Source organism: Delphinapterus leucas, chromosome 12, assembly GCF_059928025.1.
Source record: "Delphinapterus leucas isolate spDelLeu-1000000601 "Yukka" chromosome 12, BTC_Dleu_Yukka2, whole genome shotgun sequence".
Taxonomy (NCBI): Eukaryota; Metazoa; Chordata; class Mammalia; order Artiodactyla; family Monodontidae; genus Delphinapterus; species Delphinapterus leucas.
In genome coordinates, this window is record NC_143140.1 from 47,125,763 (window position 1) to 47,143,565 (window position 17,803).

Below are 17,803 nucleotides of genomic sequence, written 5' to 3' on the forward strand. Positions count from 1 at the left end.
TTATATCATCAGATGGCCAAGCATCAGTCATCCCTGGACTTGACGGAGTAGGTGGGAAACAGTATGGTAATATTGCTCCTCCCCCAGAACTACACCAGGATGGTTGTCACAGGTCAATGGTGTTGTCAGCATCGTCATTCTTAGGCTGAAGTGATATTCATGGCTGGGAGTAAATGTTAGGGATAAGAAGAAACTCAGGGATGGGGTGGGAATGTCTGCTCTATTTCTTATATTTGGTAGTAAAAGAAAAGCTGAAAGTTTAATGATTCCATTTCAGATTCACAAATTAAGTGTGAATTCTTACAATAGTTTCTGCTATTGCCCAAAATATCTAGCATGTATCTTTCTTCTCCATAGGTCAGAATACCCAAGGTGTCATCAAATCAGAAACATCAAGTGGTCAGGCACCCAGAAAGATTCCCAACAGCCCTGAAAAAATGATTTATATGCTTAAACCCTTCCTATGACCACGCAGTCATTTCTCCACAAGGCATCTTTATACAATCCTAATTATGTTTGGACATGGGTCCTTAAATAGGGTTCTGACTTTGATTGCTTCTTCCCCTCTCTTGTCCATCTCAAAGAGAAGGTTAGGGTGTAACTATTTTTCAAAAGCTTTCTAGGTGATCCTAATACATGCTTAACTTTATCTGATTCTCTATGGAGGGAACGGTCTTAATGTTTCTATATTTCAGCATGATATTTGAAAAGGTCTCTCTTGACATCCTTACAGTGAAGGTAAAGAAGATATCACAATTAAGTAGAATTGAAACTGATTGTATCAACATCAGCCAGGAAGGAGGTTTCAAGTAATATGCACATGGCTCCATTTTGGATCCCTTCCTCCAAAATACTTTTTATCAGTGACCAATACACGTTAATAACAACAACTTATATTAATTGAGCATTCACAATAAAACAAGCACTGCTGCAAGCACTTTACAATAATTAACTGATTTAGTAATTGTAACAATATCATGAGGTAGGGACTATTCTTATTCCCATTGTGCAAATGGGAATGGCTCAGAGAGGTGAAGTAATTTGTCCAAGGTCACTCAGCTAGTAAGTGGTGGTTTTGAACTCAGGCAGTCTGGCTCGAGAGGCCATGGTCTTCTCCACTGTGCTACTTCACTGATGGAAATAAGAAGGTACACTGGTTGAGAGGGCAGGTCACCTTTATGTGACATTCTTTTATTGTCTTTATAGCACTTAATACAACCTGACAAGAACTTATTTGTTTACTTATTTATTGCCTATCCTCCCTCTCCAACCCAACTAGAATATAAGGCCCATGACAAAGGAACCTTGTCTGTTTTATTCACTGCTCTATTCTCAGGGACTGACACAGTGGCTGGCGTGTCCTTGATTAAGATTTGTTGAAAACCATCCCACATTTGAAGTTACTGAATTCCAATTACATTAAATGTTTGTCCACACTGCCTAAAAATACAATGCTTAGAAATAAGTTTGTGACGAACATTAAAGGCACATTTTGTATGGGATCTCACACTTTCCAGAGAATTTTATATTCTTGCATTTGATCACAGTGGCCTGATGGCAGTATTCTCCCATCTTAAAGGTGAGGAAGCAGAATCAAAGAGTTTAAAGGACTTGCCTAAAATTAGATAGCAAATTGTGTCAGAGCTCAGCTCGCTAGATGTCTAGTTTGAAAATATTTCTACTACCATCTTCTGCTACAGAGTTAAAACCAAGTTGGAACTGGATGATCTTTACAGAAATAGATGAAAGAAATTTAAACCCTTCAACTACTTTCCTACTTCAGAAAGGCGAAACAACCACACATATTTTTATAGCTAGCTAAGAATACTATACAATGCTTACAATTTTTTGAACTTATCCACTGTCTTCTTAGACATGCTTAAAAAAAAAAAAAGAAACAAGAGAAAGAACATGGTTTTCAGATGCATTTGCTGACATTACCTTTACAGGGTCCCAGTAGCCAAATGAGCTTATATACTTGTAGGTAAAGCTGAGCATTTTCTGGGCAAGGCGGGACGATATTGGATAACATTTCTCGAAAATGCTTGCACGATTCTCCACCAGTGGTTTCAGTTTCATATTCAATATGTATTGTACAATGTGGGTTTTCCGAGCTCCATTAATGAGAATTACTGGTATCAAAAACTTCTCAAATTCTTCCTAATGAAAAAAAATCATAAAACCAAATATTTTTAGTGGGAAGGAGGCTGGCAGTATTTAGTTACAGCACATGGACATTGCTAGTAACTGATTACTTCAGTCTAGAGAACAAATATTTTTCAGCTTCCAAGTAACTGCAGGTTGGCAGCTAAAACTTTGACCCTATGTGGCTTCCATGTTGCCCTTGATTTATTAACTGGTTTTTATAATTGTAAATGGTGCTGACGAAAGGGACCTAACCCCTAAAAATATACATTTCTTTTGAAATGTTAAAAAGAAACCAAGGCATAGACCAAATTGCTTTTGTTTCATTCTCAAACGTTATTTTTTGAATTATGAAAAATGAAAAAGTAATAACCTGTATTATTTGTAAATTATTCGTATCTGCTTCAAATTTTTCTCCCAGTTCACCTCTCAGGCGTTCGAGCGCATCAATTTCCTGCTCTTCATCTTCCTCACTCATCACTTCCTCATCTTTTGGAAATTCATCAAGGATGTTGTCAATATCATCTTCCTCATCTTCAGGTTCTTCCTCGCTCGTGTCTTCATCTTGTCTAACAGTCTAAGGAAGAAAATATTCCCTTTTACTATACGTATAAAATATGGAACAAATGACACTGCTAACTAATCATCTGGGATATTTTGGAATAAGCGGGTATTGGTTAGTATGGCATGCAATGTTCATCAACTGATATAGTAAAATTTCAAATATCTGGCACCCAAGAAATTTAATGCCTTCAAGACTCTAATACCATGGTGATCCCATAACTAAATACCTAGACAAGATATTAACTGCTAATATTTAATGCTATAGTTGTCAGAACATTACCTGTTTCTCATGGTCTTCAGTAACAATATTTAATGCAACTCAAAGAGTATATAAAACACTCCCTAGCTGTGTTAGCTTGGACAAAACCAGTTTCCTCATCTGTAAAATAGGAGTAAGGAAAGTACCTCCCTCACATGGTTGTTGGTAGTGCTAAAATAAGTTAATACATGCAAAGCCCTCAGAAAACTGTCTGGTACATGGTAAGCATGCAAATGATAGCTGTTATTTCTATTATTATGCTGTTATAGTTATTATTGTCATTTTGTATAAAGCACTGTTCTAATAGAATAGTACACGCCCCTGAGGAGGCTGCAGCTTATCTGAGGAAACCAGAATTAACACATAAATGATCACTGAAGACCACGACAGGATACTGATACTAAGTGGTGTTGTATAGGCTCGAAGTGCTACAGTCCAGTTTGCGTAACACTGAACCCTGTCCTACTGATCCTCCTGCACTGCCTCTATGCACGTCGCCCAGAAGTATCCCTTGTCCCGGATGGAGCACTGCCTTCCCGTCGGAAACCTGGGAGTTATCTTGACTCCTCGCTCTCCATTATTGCACATCCAGTTTCTAAGAACAGGAATCCTAAATAATACTTAAGACTCTCTCCTACTTTCTAGTCCTGCCCTACTGTTTGCCCTCTCATTACCTCTTGCCTGCACACTTCTGATTAGCTCGCTATTTCCTGATCTTTCTAACTGATTAGACCCTGGTGCCTTTAAAGGCGCCTGGAGCTAGGATTTGGACTTGCAGGTGCCGGGAGGAAGAAGAGAGGACAAAGGGCCCTTCCCTGTTCTGTGCCCAGGCTCCTCTTTCCCCGGAAGGAGTTCGGTGTTGGAACTATGTTTCTCAGTTCTTATTCTTTTTTATTTGAATTTTGAAGCCATTTGGTTCTCTTACTACTTTTTCCTTTTTCTTATATTTTGACAATTTTTTAGTTTGAGATTTGATTTGCTAACGATCACTGGAGGCATGGTGGGATGAGTCCACACTACGAGCTGCAGACATCTTAGTTTCAGATGAACTTTTGCTCACCTCTCCAGCTCTATTTAATAGCTCTTCCAACTTGTTTTTTAATTAAAAAAATTAAACTATATAAGTTTAACAAGAAACTTTCAATTAATTTAAATGCTATATTCTAGTTTCCATGAACTTTTTTTTTGCTCTCTGGTTTTTCATACCATCCTGTTTTTGTTTTATGGATACAAGTTCTTGAATTATTTAAGGCAAATTGGAATTTTTTAAATGTTTAATATATTTCCTGTATTGTCTATTTGTTTTAGAGTCAATTATTCTGTTTGTTCATCTTGGTTCTTCCTTGTATTGATAATTTCAAATATATGGCAATCCTTGGTTGTCTATTCATTTTTATGAATGAAGGACTAAACTGATTAATTCAGGGCAACTGTAAGCTCTGGGTATGTGAGCAGGACAGGTTGTATCATGCTTCCATTTAAGATGTGAGGATGAGAAGAGGCAGGCAGGCTGGATCTTGTCCCAGATGATGAAGAGTACCAACCAATATTCTGTGGACCTAGAATTTTCTAGACAGATTAATTACTTTAGAAATTATTTACTTTTTTCTTCATGGGGACAAATGTCACTGCTACATAAGGAGCTGGTGGGATCAACCTTAAAAAATTTTTCTGCAATTTACCCTCTTGGACTTTCTAGATAATCAAATATGTGCAAATATTAAATTTTGTTCTTACTTTTCAATATGTATGCTGTTTCTTTTTCTGATCACGTTGCTGTGGCTAGTTCCTTTAAATTTTTTAAAAGGTTAATAGCCTAAAAATCTTCATAGAAGACCATCTGAGAGACCCACAGGTTAATTCTTTTTAGAGAAAAAGGTTTTAGTTTTCTGTAAGTGGCATTTTGGTCCTCTGGAACAGTGCTGCTTTTTTTTCTTATATCTAGTATCTTTCAGTACTTATGTTAGGAGATACATGTTCTAAAATTCATCGTCTCAGAGATCTGCCTCCAGTATGAAGGAATAAGTTCATTTAGCCTCTAGCAGATAATAACCATAAGCCATGGACAACACATACACACACATTTTTTTCCCCTCTCTCTTGCTCCAGAGGGCTTCTGGAGAGTGAACAAAGGCAGATTTTGTAGAGTAGTCAAAATTTGGAGGGAGCGATAGGCTTAGGGTCAGTTCTCTTATTCTGTGCATTTGCGTGGAAGGCAGCCTCCATTAGAGTGGTGGTGGCAGAGGGGGACTAAAACTCTGATAGAAAGCTCTGTCTTTTGTCACTTACAAATTGGCGCTTGCCCTCTACCTCTATAAGAATTAAATTATGAGCTGCTGCAGCTGCTGACCTTCAACAGCCCTGGAAAGAAGTTCAGGATGGATCAGAAATGAGGCACTCTGTGCTCTAGAAAAAACTGGCAGAACAGGTCTTCAGATAGTTAGATATTTTCAGGAGATGATTTTATGAGCCCAATTCTTGCATCTCCTCATATCTAGAAAAGTGATAAAATCCTTCACGGCTACTCCTGGCATTCTCCTGCATGTGGCTACGCTACACTTGGTAAAAGGGACCCAGGCACCAGAGAAAGAGCTAGTGTACAGGACAGGGCAAAGATTCTGGAGCTAGGGGTAAGAGTAGAAGCAAGCCCTCCAAGGAATTGGAAGATATGCATTGTGAATCTGTATGAAGCCACTGGTTTACAGAATATTCTTCAGTCACATTTGGAGACTAAAATTCCACATGATGGCGACATTTTCCTATAAAATTAATGGAAGTAGTCACCTTGAGACTTTGAAGTGATTTCTAATGTTAAAAGTGTTTTATTTGTTGCTAAAAAGTCAGACAGCAAAGGCAATAATGTTGAGGCTGAGAAGACAAACCTGGGAAGGGCTTTATCTGCATATGGTTCCCTAACTGCTTGGGAAAAAGGTGAGTCAAGAAACTGCATGTTTCTGTACAGAGAGGCAGATGATGAGAAGACCCCTGGTTCTGTGCATGAAAGCAAAGCCCCAAGGTCCATGTGGAGTCAGGATGGATTCAACTCAGGTTGTCACATTAACTGATTATAACAATTGTACTAAGTGATCCTTGAGATGCTGCACTGTGTTTAGTCTTTCCTTGTCTGAGGCAGTAGCAGTGCATATAAAATTCCCATCAAAAAAGTTAAAAAAAAATACATAGTTTTAATCTCAGAAGATCTCATTAAAATATCTCAGGAATTGTCTTCCAAAAGTCAGTTTGTATAAATTAATTGTGGGAGATACATAGCCAATTTTTATAAAAGATTAAGTCTCAGAAGAGCTAACTTACAAAATCTTAGTTTGTTTATAAGACAGAATATTTTATCTGAGGTGCTTGGCTGTAGCATTTGGGTCAGCTAGGTCAACTGGGGACTAGCTCCTCTCTAAACAAAACGAAATCCACGATCTTCAAGGTTTATCTTTTCAAAAAATCAGCCGATGGAAAAGAGGAGCTGTATTGAACATCCTGCACAGTATGTGACTCTGAGCGTCTACAGGCTCTGCCCCATTCCATTCTTTATCTCGAGGTAAGCTATATTTTAGCCCCAGCACAACTTCACAGGCTCTCTGTCTAGACCTTATACCCAAGCTCCCAGCCTATCTCCCTGTAGCATGAGCTGAAGTGTGAAAAGCACAAATGAAAATCCACAAGAAGCATAGTTTAACGTAGTATTATTATATTTTGTATTAGATTATTTAAACATCTTGGTTTTCTTTCTTTTAAAATTTTTGTTTTTCTGATTATAAAAGTAATAAAAGTTCATTGTAAACAGTTATAGAATACCAAAAAGTGTAAAGAAAATAAAAATGATATATAATCTCAGAACTTGTACATAAACTCTATATCTCCATCAAGACTTCTATGCATCTTTTTGATGCTGAACATCACTAATTATTAGAGAAATGCAAATCAAAACTACAATGAGGTATCACTTCACACGGGTCAGAATGGCCATTTTCAAAAAGTCTTTGAACAATAAATACTGGAGAGGGTGTGGAGAAAAGGGAACCCTCCTACACTGTTGGTGGGAGTGTAAATTGATTCAGCCACCATGGAGGAGAGTATGGCGTTTCCTTAAAAACACTAAAAATAGAGCTACCTTATGATCCAGCAATCCCACTCCAGGCTATATTTCTGGAGAAAACCATAATTTGAAAAGATACATGCACCCCAATGTTCACTGCAGCACTATTTACAATAGCCAGGTCATGGAAGCAACCTAAATGCCCATCGACAGATGAATGGAAAAGATGTGATACATATATATTAAATAGAATATTAGCCATAAAAAGGAATGAAATTGAGTTATTTGTAGTGAGGTGGATGGACCTAGAGTCTCTCATACAGAGTGAAGTAACTCAAAAGAGAAAAACAAATACCGTATGGTAACACATATATATGGAATCTAAAAAAAAAAAAAAAAAAGGTTCTGAAGAACCTAGGAGCAGGACAGGAATGAAGACGCAGACATAGAGAATGGACCTGAGGACACGGGGAGGGGGAAGGGTAAGCTGAGACGAAGTGAGAGAGTGGCATTGACATATATACACTACCAAATGTAAAATAGCTAGCTAGTGGGAAACAGCTGCATAGCACAGGGAGATCAGCTTGGTGCTTTGTGACCACCTAGAGGGGTGGGATAGGGAGGGTGGGAGGGAGATGCAAGAGGGAGGGGATATAGGGATATATGTATACGTATAGCTGATTCACTTTGTTATACAGCAGCAACTAACACAACATTGTAAAGCAATTGTACTCTAATAAAGACGTTTAAAAAAAAAAGAAAAAAAAGAGAGTAGCAGAAGAACAAAAACAACAAAAAACAAAACAAAAAAGGAACGAAATTGGGTCATTTGTAGAGACGTGGATGGACCTAGAGATTATCATACTAAGTGAAGTAAATCAGGCAGAGAAAGACAAATATAAGATATCACTTATATGTGGAATCTAAAAAAAAATACAAACGAGCTTCTTTACAAAACAGACACAGACTCACAGATTTAGAAAACAAACTTATGGTTACCAAAGGAGAAAGGTGCAGGGGAAGGATAAATTAGGAGGTTGGGATTAACAGACATACACTGCTATATATAAAATAGATAATCAACAAGGACCTTCTGTATAGCACAGGGGACTCTACTCAATACTCTGTAATAACCTATATGGGAAAAGAATCTGAAAAAGAATAGATATATGTATATGTATAACAATCACTTTGCTATACACCTGAAACTAATATAACATTGTAAATCAACTATACTCCAACGTAAAGTAAAAATTAAAAAGAAGACTCCTATGCATCTTTTTATTTTACATTGCTGAGATTTTATATATGTGTAAAATATATATGTTTTAAATATGTGTGTCCTTTTCTTTTGCAAAAAGCAATTTTATTTACTAACCTCCTCTCCTTTCCTTTTTTTCTCTCTCTCTATTATAAGTTCAGCCCTTCTTTTAGAAATCATGTCATCCTGTTAAAGAAAGAGACATTAAAAAATATTAATGGATAATAATAAAATTACTTTTTAAAAAATATTTATTTTATTTATTTTTGGCTGCATTGGGTCTTCGTTGCTGCATGCAGGCTTTCTCTAGTTGCAGCGAGCTACTCTTTGTTGCAGTGCACAGGCTTCTCATTGCAGTGGCTTCTCTTGTTGCGGACCATCGTCTCTAGGTGCACCGGCTCAGTAGTTGTGGCTCACGGGCTCAGTAGTTGTGGCACACGGGCTTAGTTGCTCTGTCACATGTGGGATCTTCCTGGACCAGGGCTCAAACCCGTGTCCCCTGCATTGGCAGGCAGATTCCCAACCACTGCGCCACCAGGGAAGCCCTAAAATTACTTTCTATATATTAATTTTTTTTCCCAAAGGGGAATAATATTTGGGTAGAAGGATACTTTCCAGAAAAGCATGTGATAGTGGTAATTATGTCACTTTCATCTTTGGACCTCTGGACCTCTTGATCAGCTACTTCCTTCCAGAGGGATAAATGGTACTTGGGATCAGTCACTTTTTCTATAAACTTTAGAATTCCTTTTCAAAATGGATTACTTATTTGTTTCCTTTGGTGGAGAGGTGGATTTTGTACATGGAGAAACAGGGAAATACTTAGAGGCTATTTGTTGAAAATGTTTGATAATCTTTCATCATATTATTAAGATGTAATTGCCTAAAGAATCCATGTGAGAAAAGCACATGTACTTTGGATGCATTCACACATATGGTGTATAAGTAGTCCTCCAGTCCTTCTAGGGGTCTCTAAATCTAATGCAATGAATAGGTCCTTTGATATGACCTTAAGGTTTGCATGAAAACTAACCAGCACCCCTTGGGTTTGGGGGCTCATTGGCTCAGGACTCTTGAAACTGGAGTCCCCTTAAATACTGGGACTTTGATATGAGCTTAAGGTTTGCATGAAAACTAACCAGCACCCCTTGGGTTTGGGGGCTCATTGGCTCAGGACTCTTGAAACTGGAGTCCCCTTAAATACTGGGAGATCAGAGAAGTGCCTTAAAGACATGCCCTGGGGGCTCCGGTCTAGGCCATCAGGACTGTGCTCCTTTTATCTGACAATTACTGAGTATACATTTCAGATAATTTATGATTTGTTGACATTCAAGAAATATTTGTAGATAGAATTCTAAAACTGAATTGAATCAAATTAATATAGTTCATGAGCCCCAGAGAGATTCTGTAGCTTTTCAGAGGGTAAGAGTTATAAAAACTCTAATTTCCTTTTTTAAAACCAGAGTTTTACCATAGGTGCTTTAACTGTAGAGTTATGAAAATACAGTCTCCTTTGTGTTTTCATAACATATAAGGAAACCACTGTATATACCAAAAAGAAATGCAAAGTATGTATAATAAAGCACACACATATTATGAGTCTGTTTTTCCTCTGATCCTTTCACTCAAATAAGTAGTGGTCAGTGAAGTTTAACTAATTATTGCATGTCTGCCAGATGCCATCACTGTTCTGAGCACAGCACATGTATATTCTTTCATTTTCTGCTCAAAATACACTGCAAGGCAGACAGCATTATCCCACTTTATAGATGAGTTAATAAAGTCAGAAAGTTTAATTCACATAGTATAACACAGCTAGTGTGAGGATGGTGTAAGAAACTCCCAGATAAGGGTATGAAAAAGCACATTGTATGATGGAGCTGTAAGGAGGGTTTGTATTTGTTCCAACTGAGAAATAAAGTTAGAAAGAGGGTTTGGAACAGGATTGGGAGGGCTTTAAATGCCAGACTGAGGAGTTCAGATCTTAACAGAGTGACTTGATCAAAACAGAGTTTTAGGAAGATCAGGTGGCCCGAAGGGCCCAGATATGAAGTCTGGTAGGACAATTAGGAGGTCATCGTAGGAGTGCTGGGTGTGAGGTGAAAAGAATCTGAACCAGGGCAGAGCTGTGGGTATGAGAAGAAAGGTGTAAATCTGCTCTTTCCTGTTCCATATCCCTAAAATCCTCAGGGCATGTGATGTCTAGGCTGGGGCTTGATTGCTTTAGAGCTGCTCCGTCCAGTATGGCAGCTACAAGTCACTTGCAGCTCTATTAAAATTAAATAAAATTAAACATTTGATTTCTCAGCCTCACCAACTAAATACATTTCAACTGCTTAATAGCCACATGTGTGGCTAGTGGCTGCTGTATTGGACAGTGAAGATACAGAACATTTCCATCAGCACAGAGAGTTCTCTGAGAACACTGGTCTAAATGTGCCAGATCCCACAAGGAGGTAACATGCAGCTGTGCTTTGGGATGCCCTCTTCTTTCTTTTCCATTCTTATGTTTATAGAGCCTCTTGCCTGGCAGACACTCTGGCCCACTTTCTTCAGAGATCAGCAGCAGAAAAGGGAAGGATGTCATGTAGAATGGTGTGAAGCTTGGTGTCTTGCCACACCTCTCTCCTGACTTCCACAGTTCTTGGATGGCTGAGAGATTGGCTTTGATTTTGTGTGGGACAGGGATGGCCTGGGACATGTAATCTTAGTGTGGTGGAGCAAAGGGATGGATGGCAAGATGGATAGAGGGATTTCCTCTGGCAAGATGAAAAGATGAAAAGAACTTGACAACTGTGTCTGAGCAGTGACAGAGGAACTTCATGGTTTTAACACTTTGTTTATAATTTAATAAGTATCGAGTTGTGATAAGGTATTCAGTAATTTAAGTCACAGTAGCTCAAAATTGGAACTAACTGATTAGCTCTCTGACACTAAAGAGAGCTTTCTTCCATACTCTCCCTGCCAAATGTCCACTCAGTCTACTCTTATCTATCGACAAGTGGCTCACTGCCTTCGGTCTTTGTTCTTTTTGGAAAGTCTTACTAATAATGAAATACATCTCCCTGTACCTTCCTCCTACCAATGGTGCTTCTTTCCCCTGTGGCCACATGGAACAATGACATACTCTCTTCAGTATAAAAGACCGTCACATAATTTAACACAGTTCTCATGTCCCATCTTGGTCTTCCTAGTTCCAGATTTGAAAGCCCTATTCTTTCTACTCAACCCAGATCTATAAATGTGTCCTTTCAAGACATGTCATACATATGGAATGAATCATAGAGTATGTACTATTTTCTTTGCCTGGCTTCATTTACTCAGTATAATGATTTTGGTAGTCATCCATATTGTAGGGGGTATCAATAGTACATTCATTAAAAGTACTGAATACTACTCCATTATATGAATATACTATTTATTTATTTATTTTTCCAGCTTTATAAAATTGTAAGTTATTTAAAGTGTATGTCATGAAGATTTGATACATATACATTGTGAAAGGACTTCTCCCATTTACTTAATGAACACATCCGTCACCTCACATATTTATCTTGTGTGTGTGACAACATTTAAGTTCTACTCTCTTGCCAAATTTCAATTATACAGTAGTACAGTATTACCAACTATAGTCATCATGTCATACATTAGCTCCTTAGGTCTTATTCATCTTATAGCTGAACTTTTGTACCATTTTATCAACTTCTCCCCATTTCCCACACCTCCCAGCCATGACAACCACTTTTCTAGTCTGTTTCTATGAGTTTGATTTGGTTTTAGATTCCACATAACAAGTGATACCATGCAGTATTGGTCTATCTCTGCCTGGCTTATTTAACTTAGCATAATGCCCTCAAGGTCCATCCATGTTGTTGCAAACGTCAGGATTTCCTTCTTTCCCATGGCTAAACAACATTCCTGTGTATGTGTGTGTATACACACACCACTTCTTTATCCATTCACCTGTTGGCAGACACAGGTTGTTTCCACACCTTGGCTATTGTGAATAATGCTGCTATGAACATGGGAGGAGAGATATCTCTTTGAGATAATGACTTTGTTTCCTTTGGATATATATACCCAGAAGTGGGATTCCTGGATCATATGGTAATTCTATTTTTTAATTACTTGTGGAACCTCCATACTGATTTCCACAATGGCTGTACTAGTTGACATTCCTACCAACAGTGCACAAGCGCTCCTTTTTCTCCGCATCCTCACCAGCATTTATCTCTTGTCTTTTCGATTTTAGATACCCTAACAGGTGTGAGAGGTGATATCTCATTGTGGTTTTGATTTGCATTTATCTGATGATTAGTGATGTTGAGCACCTTTTCATGTACCTGTTGTCATTTGTATGCCTTCTTTGGAAGAATATCTATTCAGTTCATCTGCCATTTTAAAAAATTGGATTTTTTTTGATACTGGGTTGTATGAGTTCTTTATATATTTTGGATTTTAATCCTTTATCAGATATATGATTTACAAATACTTTTTCCCATTCCCTAGGCTGCCTTTTTATCTTGTTGATGGTTTCTTTTGCTGGGCAGAAAATTTTTTAGTTTGATGTAGTCCCGCTTATTTAGTTTTGCTTTTGGTGTCAAATCAAAAAAAAAAACCATCATTGCCAAGATTGATGTCAAGAAGCTTATCCCCCTTTCTTATAGGAGTTTTAGGGTTTCAGGGCTTGTGTTTCAAGTCTTTGATCCATTTTGAGTAGATTTTTGGGTATGGTGTAAGATAGGTGTTCAGTTTTATTCTTCTGCAGCAGGCTATACAGTTTTCCCAGCATCATTTATTGAAGAAACTATCTTTTCCCCATTGTACATCCTTGGCTAGTTTGTCATAAATTAACTGACAATATATGCATGGGATTATTTCTGTGCTTTCTATTCTGTTAAACTGATTTATTTGTCTACAGTCTGCTAATTTTTCAGTGAACTAATTTTTCAGTTCGGTTATTGTATTCTTCAGCTCTGTGACTTCTGTTTGGTACTTTCTTATATCTTCTATCTCTTGAAAATTTCACTTTGCTTATGCATTGTTCTCCTGACGTTGGTGAGCATCCTTATGACTATTAGTTTAAACCCTTTATCAGATAAATCACTTATCTTTGTTTCAGTAAGGTGTGTTTCTGGCATTTTATCTTGTTCCTCCGTTTGGAACATATTCCTCTGTTTTTTCATTTTCTTTGACTCTATGTGTTGGTCTCTGCCCATTAGATAAAATAGCCACCTCTCCCTGTCTTGACAGAGTGGTCTTGTGTGGAAGATGAACACAGCTCAGGCTGGCCCCCGCTCTTGGCCATCTCTTAAGCCTTTGTACTTGTTTAAGCCACTTTATTTGTTTTTAGTGGCTCCCAGTAGTTGAGGGGGTACCATGACCTATCAGTGTCCCAAATGGGAGGATCACAGTCAGCATAGGCTGATTGGATGCTAGACACTCAAGCAGCAGTTGTTTTAATGTAGGTAATGTGGGTATTTTCTCATTTGCCCAATGTGTAGGAGTCACTCAGCTAATTTCTGGATTTCTTTCAGAGTGGATTGAGTTCAGGAGGCTCCTATGTTGCCACCTTGGGCTGGAAGCCAAGGGACCCTATCTGGATATTTACCACATTTTGTTTATCCATTCATCAGTTGATGGACATTGAACTGTTTCTACTTTTTGGCTATTATGAATAATGCTGTGTGAACTTCCACATACAAATTTTTACATGGACATGTTTTCATTTCTGTTAGATAGGTTCCTAGGAGTGAAATTGCTAGGTTCTCTATGACACTTTTGAACATTTTATGGAAACTTCTCAGACTACAGTTCAAGAAAAGATGTTGTAAGCTAATACCTGGATTTGTTGTACTACAGGCTAAAACGGCCTTGATGGATGGTGTCACCATTCCAGGAGCTAGTGAAAAAGTCAATGAAGATTTTAATTCTTTGTGTTTCAAGGTCTGCTCCACTTGCTGCCTCTTCAACTGTGCTCCAGTGTCTGGTATAAGGATACTTTGGTGCTACCACTATCTTTAATTTTACTTGCCTTGGAGTGAGAAACATTAACATGTAGATAATCATACAGCCCTCAAATAATTCTTAACTCTTTAATTATAAATTGTCTTAATATTTGATGAAAATGTTTTCATACTGAATGTGGTATTAAAATCAGAAAACTACATTTTTGTAAAGACCACTTTATAAACCAGATAAATGCTGAACACATTTACTCTCATGCTTTTTTTTTAACAGATACATACCTTGATTTTTGCTTTCATTTCTTTGATGAGTTTTTTCCTTTCTAATTTCTTCTTTTGTTTCACTTTCCACTTTCCAATTTGGGTAGGAAGGAGGCGATCAGAAACATCTTGATAATCAACTTGTATAAAAACAGCAGCATCTGGGAAAAACCCATATTCCCCCAGAAACTGGACCTCGTCAGGATATTGTGGGAAACCATCTAATACAAAACCTGTGGAACTAGGTGGAAATTTCATAACTTACTTTATTGGCTTAAAATATTATAACTATTGATTTAAAAATGAAAAAAGTACTGATAACTTTCAACTTTACATAAGACACCCAATGAATAACCAGTTTCCTATAGTACCTTTTAATTTTTTAATATTTCTACATGCTGTTTCTTCTCCCAAATGTACTGAGTTGGATTAAAATGATAATATTTTATACTTATATTTATAGTATAAAAGTACTGTCAATCAGTTTATAGACAATTACTATTAATTAGAAGCCTACTAAAAGTTGTGAGAAGATCACGGGGAAAGAGAAAATAAGTTCTCTGCTTGGGACAAGTGACCAGCCTAATGAATGTGTCACCGTTTACATAAAGAGTTTACTTGGCTGCCCTCTACCCTTTTATTGAGAATCCTTACCCTTTAGTCATTTTTCTTCTAATGATGTTTCTTTTCATGGGAAAGTTCATAACCCTCTTCCCTGGCTCCCTTTGTAACCAGCGACAATTATTAATGTTGTCTTGGCTCATGTGTAAGATGATCGTATTCAGACAGGATCATCAAACTTGCTCAAGTATGATGAAACTTTAAGAATCATGAAAATAACTTGGAATGTTAACACATTTTCATTAGGGAGTATTTATAAAAACAATCAGGCTTGGTGAACCTGGCTTGGTTTAGTTGAGAGGTTTAATATTGGTCCCTTTTTGAATGAAAGTTTATCTCGTTTATCTAAGATTTGGTTTAACTATTTATATTTAAATATACGTTCTCTTCTTCAAAGGAATAGGACTTTCATGAACATTTGACAGTTTCAGCTCTTAACTATCACTTAGAAATGTTGTTTTCTTTCTAATTAAGTGGGCAAATTTACATATATTGGCCATAAGATATGTGTTTTCTTTAGAGGTGCCTTCAGCAAAGTCTCTTCTGTTCTAGCTGTTACTTCTTTGTCAATTACATCTAAATCTTTTACCCCTACACCCAAACTTTCTTCTGAGTTTTGATTTAGAATTTTCAACAAGCTGCAAGAATTTTCAACAAACAAGTTTCTCCATCTGAATGCCCTTCAGGAATTATATATGCATCATACTGTCAAAAAATCACGCTCACTGTTACCCTTCCACACAGCTCTTCCTCTGACTCACTAGTATCCAGGTGTCAAACTTCAGAGACATCCTTCAACTCCCTCTTGCTTCTCACATACAAAACCGAAGTAATGTAACTAATGTAATTAGTTACATTAGGTCTCTAGGACAGATGCCTTTTTAAAACATGTTTTTTCCTGATTATAAAAGCAATAAATCTCACTACAGAAAAATCAGAAATAAAGTGATGAAAAAAGGACAAAATTATCTGCAACCTCATATCCAAGAGGTTACTGACATTTTGTTTTGTTTCTTTCTAGTTGGTTCTTCATTTGTTCAACTTTCTATCTTATTATAAATAACTTTGTATCCTTTTTTAACATAACCGTTGTATAATAAAATTTCTTATGCTATTACAGTCTTCATTGTAATAAGTTTTAATGTAGTGCTAATATTCAGCTATTTTATTTAGGCTATTACAATTTCATTTTTACTTTTCTTCAATCCATACGCTTTTCTCTTGTTTTTGTTTTTAAATGTATGTGAGGTCAGGAGCTAAGTTAATGAAGAAAAACCCATGACTATGTTGCTGCCAGCAACATGCCTAAGTTTACTACGACTATTGATCTAATTTAGGGAACAAGAAATTAAAATTAAAGTGACTAATAATCCCACTACTTGGTTAGGCCAGGGACTAAGTGAAAGAGAGTGACCAGAGGAGGACTGGGACCTGCCAGTTATTTGAATTCTCTAATGATATAGTTTTCTTATCTCCAGAATGAGAAAATAAACTTTCTGTCCCAGAGGGAAGCTGTAAGGATTAAGGAAATTAATATGAATAAAATATAGGAGAACAGTATCTGGCACACAGTAAGTTCCATATAAGTGTTTGCTATTATCAGTACTGTAAGTATCATTTCACTTTCTTCTGGTGGATACCGAGGTAAGAGATTCTGGTTAGGAAATCGAGGTGAGGCCTTAAACTCTGGTGGCCTGGAATTCTTAGTTTGTCCTGTATGGCGTCAGGCTTGTTCCTGGCTGTTGGTAAAGGGATGAGACTATGGACAGCTATTTAGTGGTGTGAACAACCACTGCAACAAAAACAAAGAGCGTTGCTCATCAACCAGTTATACAGGGGTTAAGTCACAACCCACTGCAGTCACCTACCGACAGCGTACCCTGAAAAGAATTCAGGATGAAAAAACAGGATGAGGCACTTTGTCCTTTGGATAAACAGGCCCCTAGATAGTTAAATGCATATCTCAGGAAGAATTTCAATGACCCCAGATTCTTGCATTTTCCCATACATAGAAAAGCACTAAAATCATTAACTTGGGATATCTGTTCTTCGTGATTAGCAGCAATCTTTTACCAAGATATATGCTTAACTACATGTATATCCTAGCCAAGAAATTCATACATGTGTACTGGCTCCTCCCCTACCTCTTTGGAACAGGTCTTCAGAGCTATCTCCCAGGCTATATTCCTCAGTAAGACCCTGAATAAAATTTAAACTCACAACCCTCAGGTTGTGCGTTATTCTTTGAGTTGACAGTGGAATTAACTAATTGTTAAAAGACTACAAGGCAAAGAGTCTGGTAGGTCATGAGTGTACACAGGTTTAGAATATGGATCCTTAATCACAACTACACATTATAATCCCCTGGGGAGCTCCAATGCCCAGGCCCCAACCTCACACCTCTAAAGATTTTGGTTCAATTATTTTGGGGTGGGGTCCCTGGCATCAGTATTTTTAAAATAATCCTCTAGATGTTTTTTTTAAATTTATTTATTTAGTTAGTTACTTTTGGCTGCATTGGGTCTTCATTGCTGCATGCCAGCTTTCTCCAGTTGCGGCAAGCAAGGGCTACTCTTTGTTGTGGTGCGCGGGCTTCTCATTGCGGTGGCTTCTCTTGTTGTGGAGCACGGGCTCTAGGCGCACAGGCTTCAGTAGCTGTAGTTTGTGGCCTCTAGAGC

General features: G+C 37.5%; 1 protein-coding gene across 1 annotated transcript in view; it reads right to left on the minus strand.

Moving 5' to 3' along the window:
• The window catches only part of AK9 (adenylate kinase 9), a 114,027-nt gene that overhangs the window by 16,760 nt on the left and 79,464 nt on the right, over nucleotides 1-17,803 (minus strand). The window contains exons 26-29 of the mRNA XM_089921932.1: nucleotides 14,526-14,745; nucleotides 8,395-8,463; nucleotides 2,519-2,722; nucleotides 1,942-2,160 (exon numbers count right to left, since the gene is read on the minus strand). Of these exons, the coding sequence (XP_089778058.1) occupies nucleotides 1,942-2,160; nucleotides 2,519-2,722; nucleotides 8,395-8,463; nucleotides 14,526-14,745 (712 nt within the window). The remainder of the gene's footprint in view (nucleotides 1-1,941; nucleotides 2,161-2,518; nucleotides 2,723-8,394; nucleotides 8,464-14,525; nucleotides 14,746-17,803) is intronic.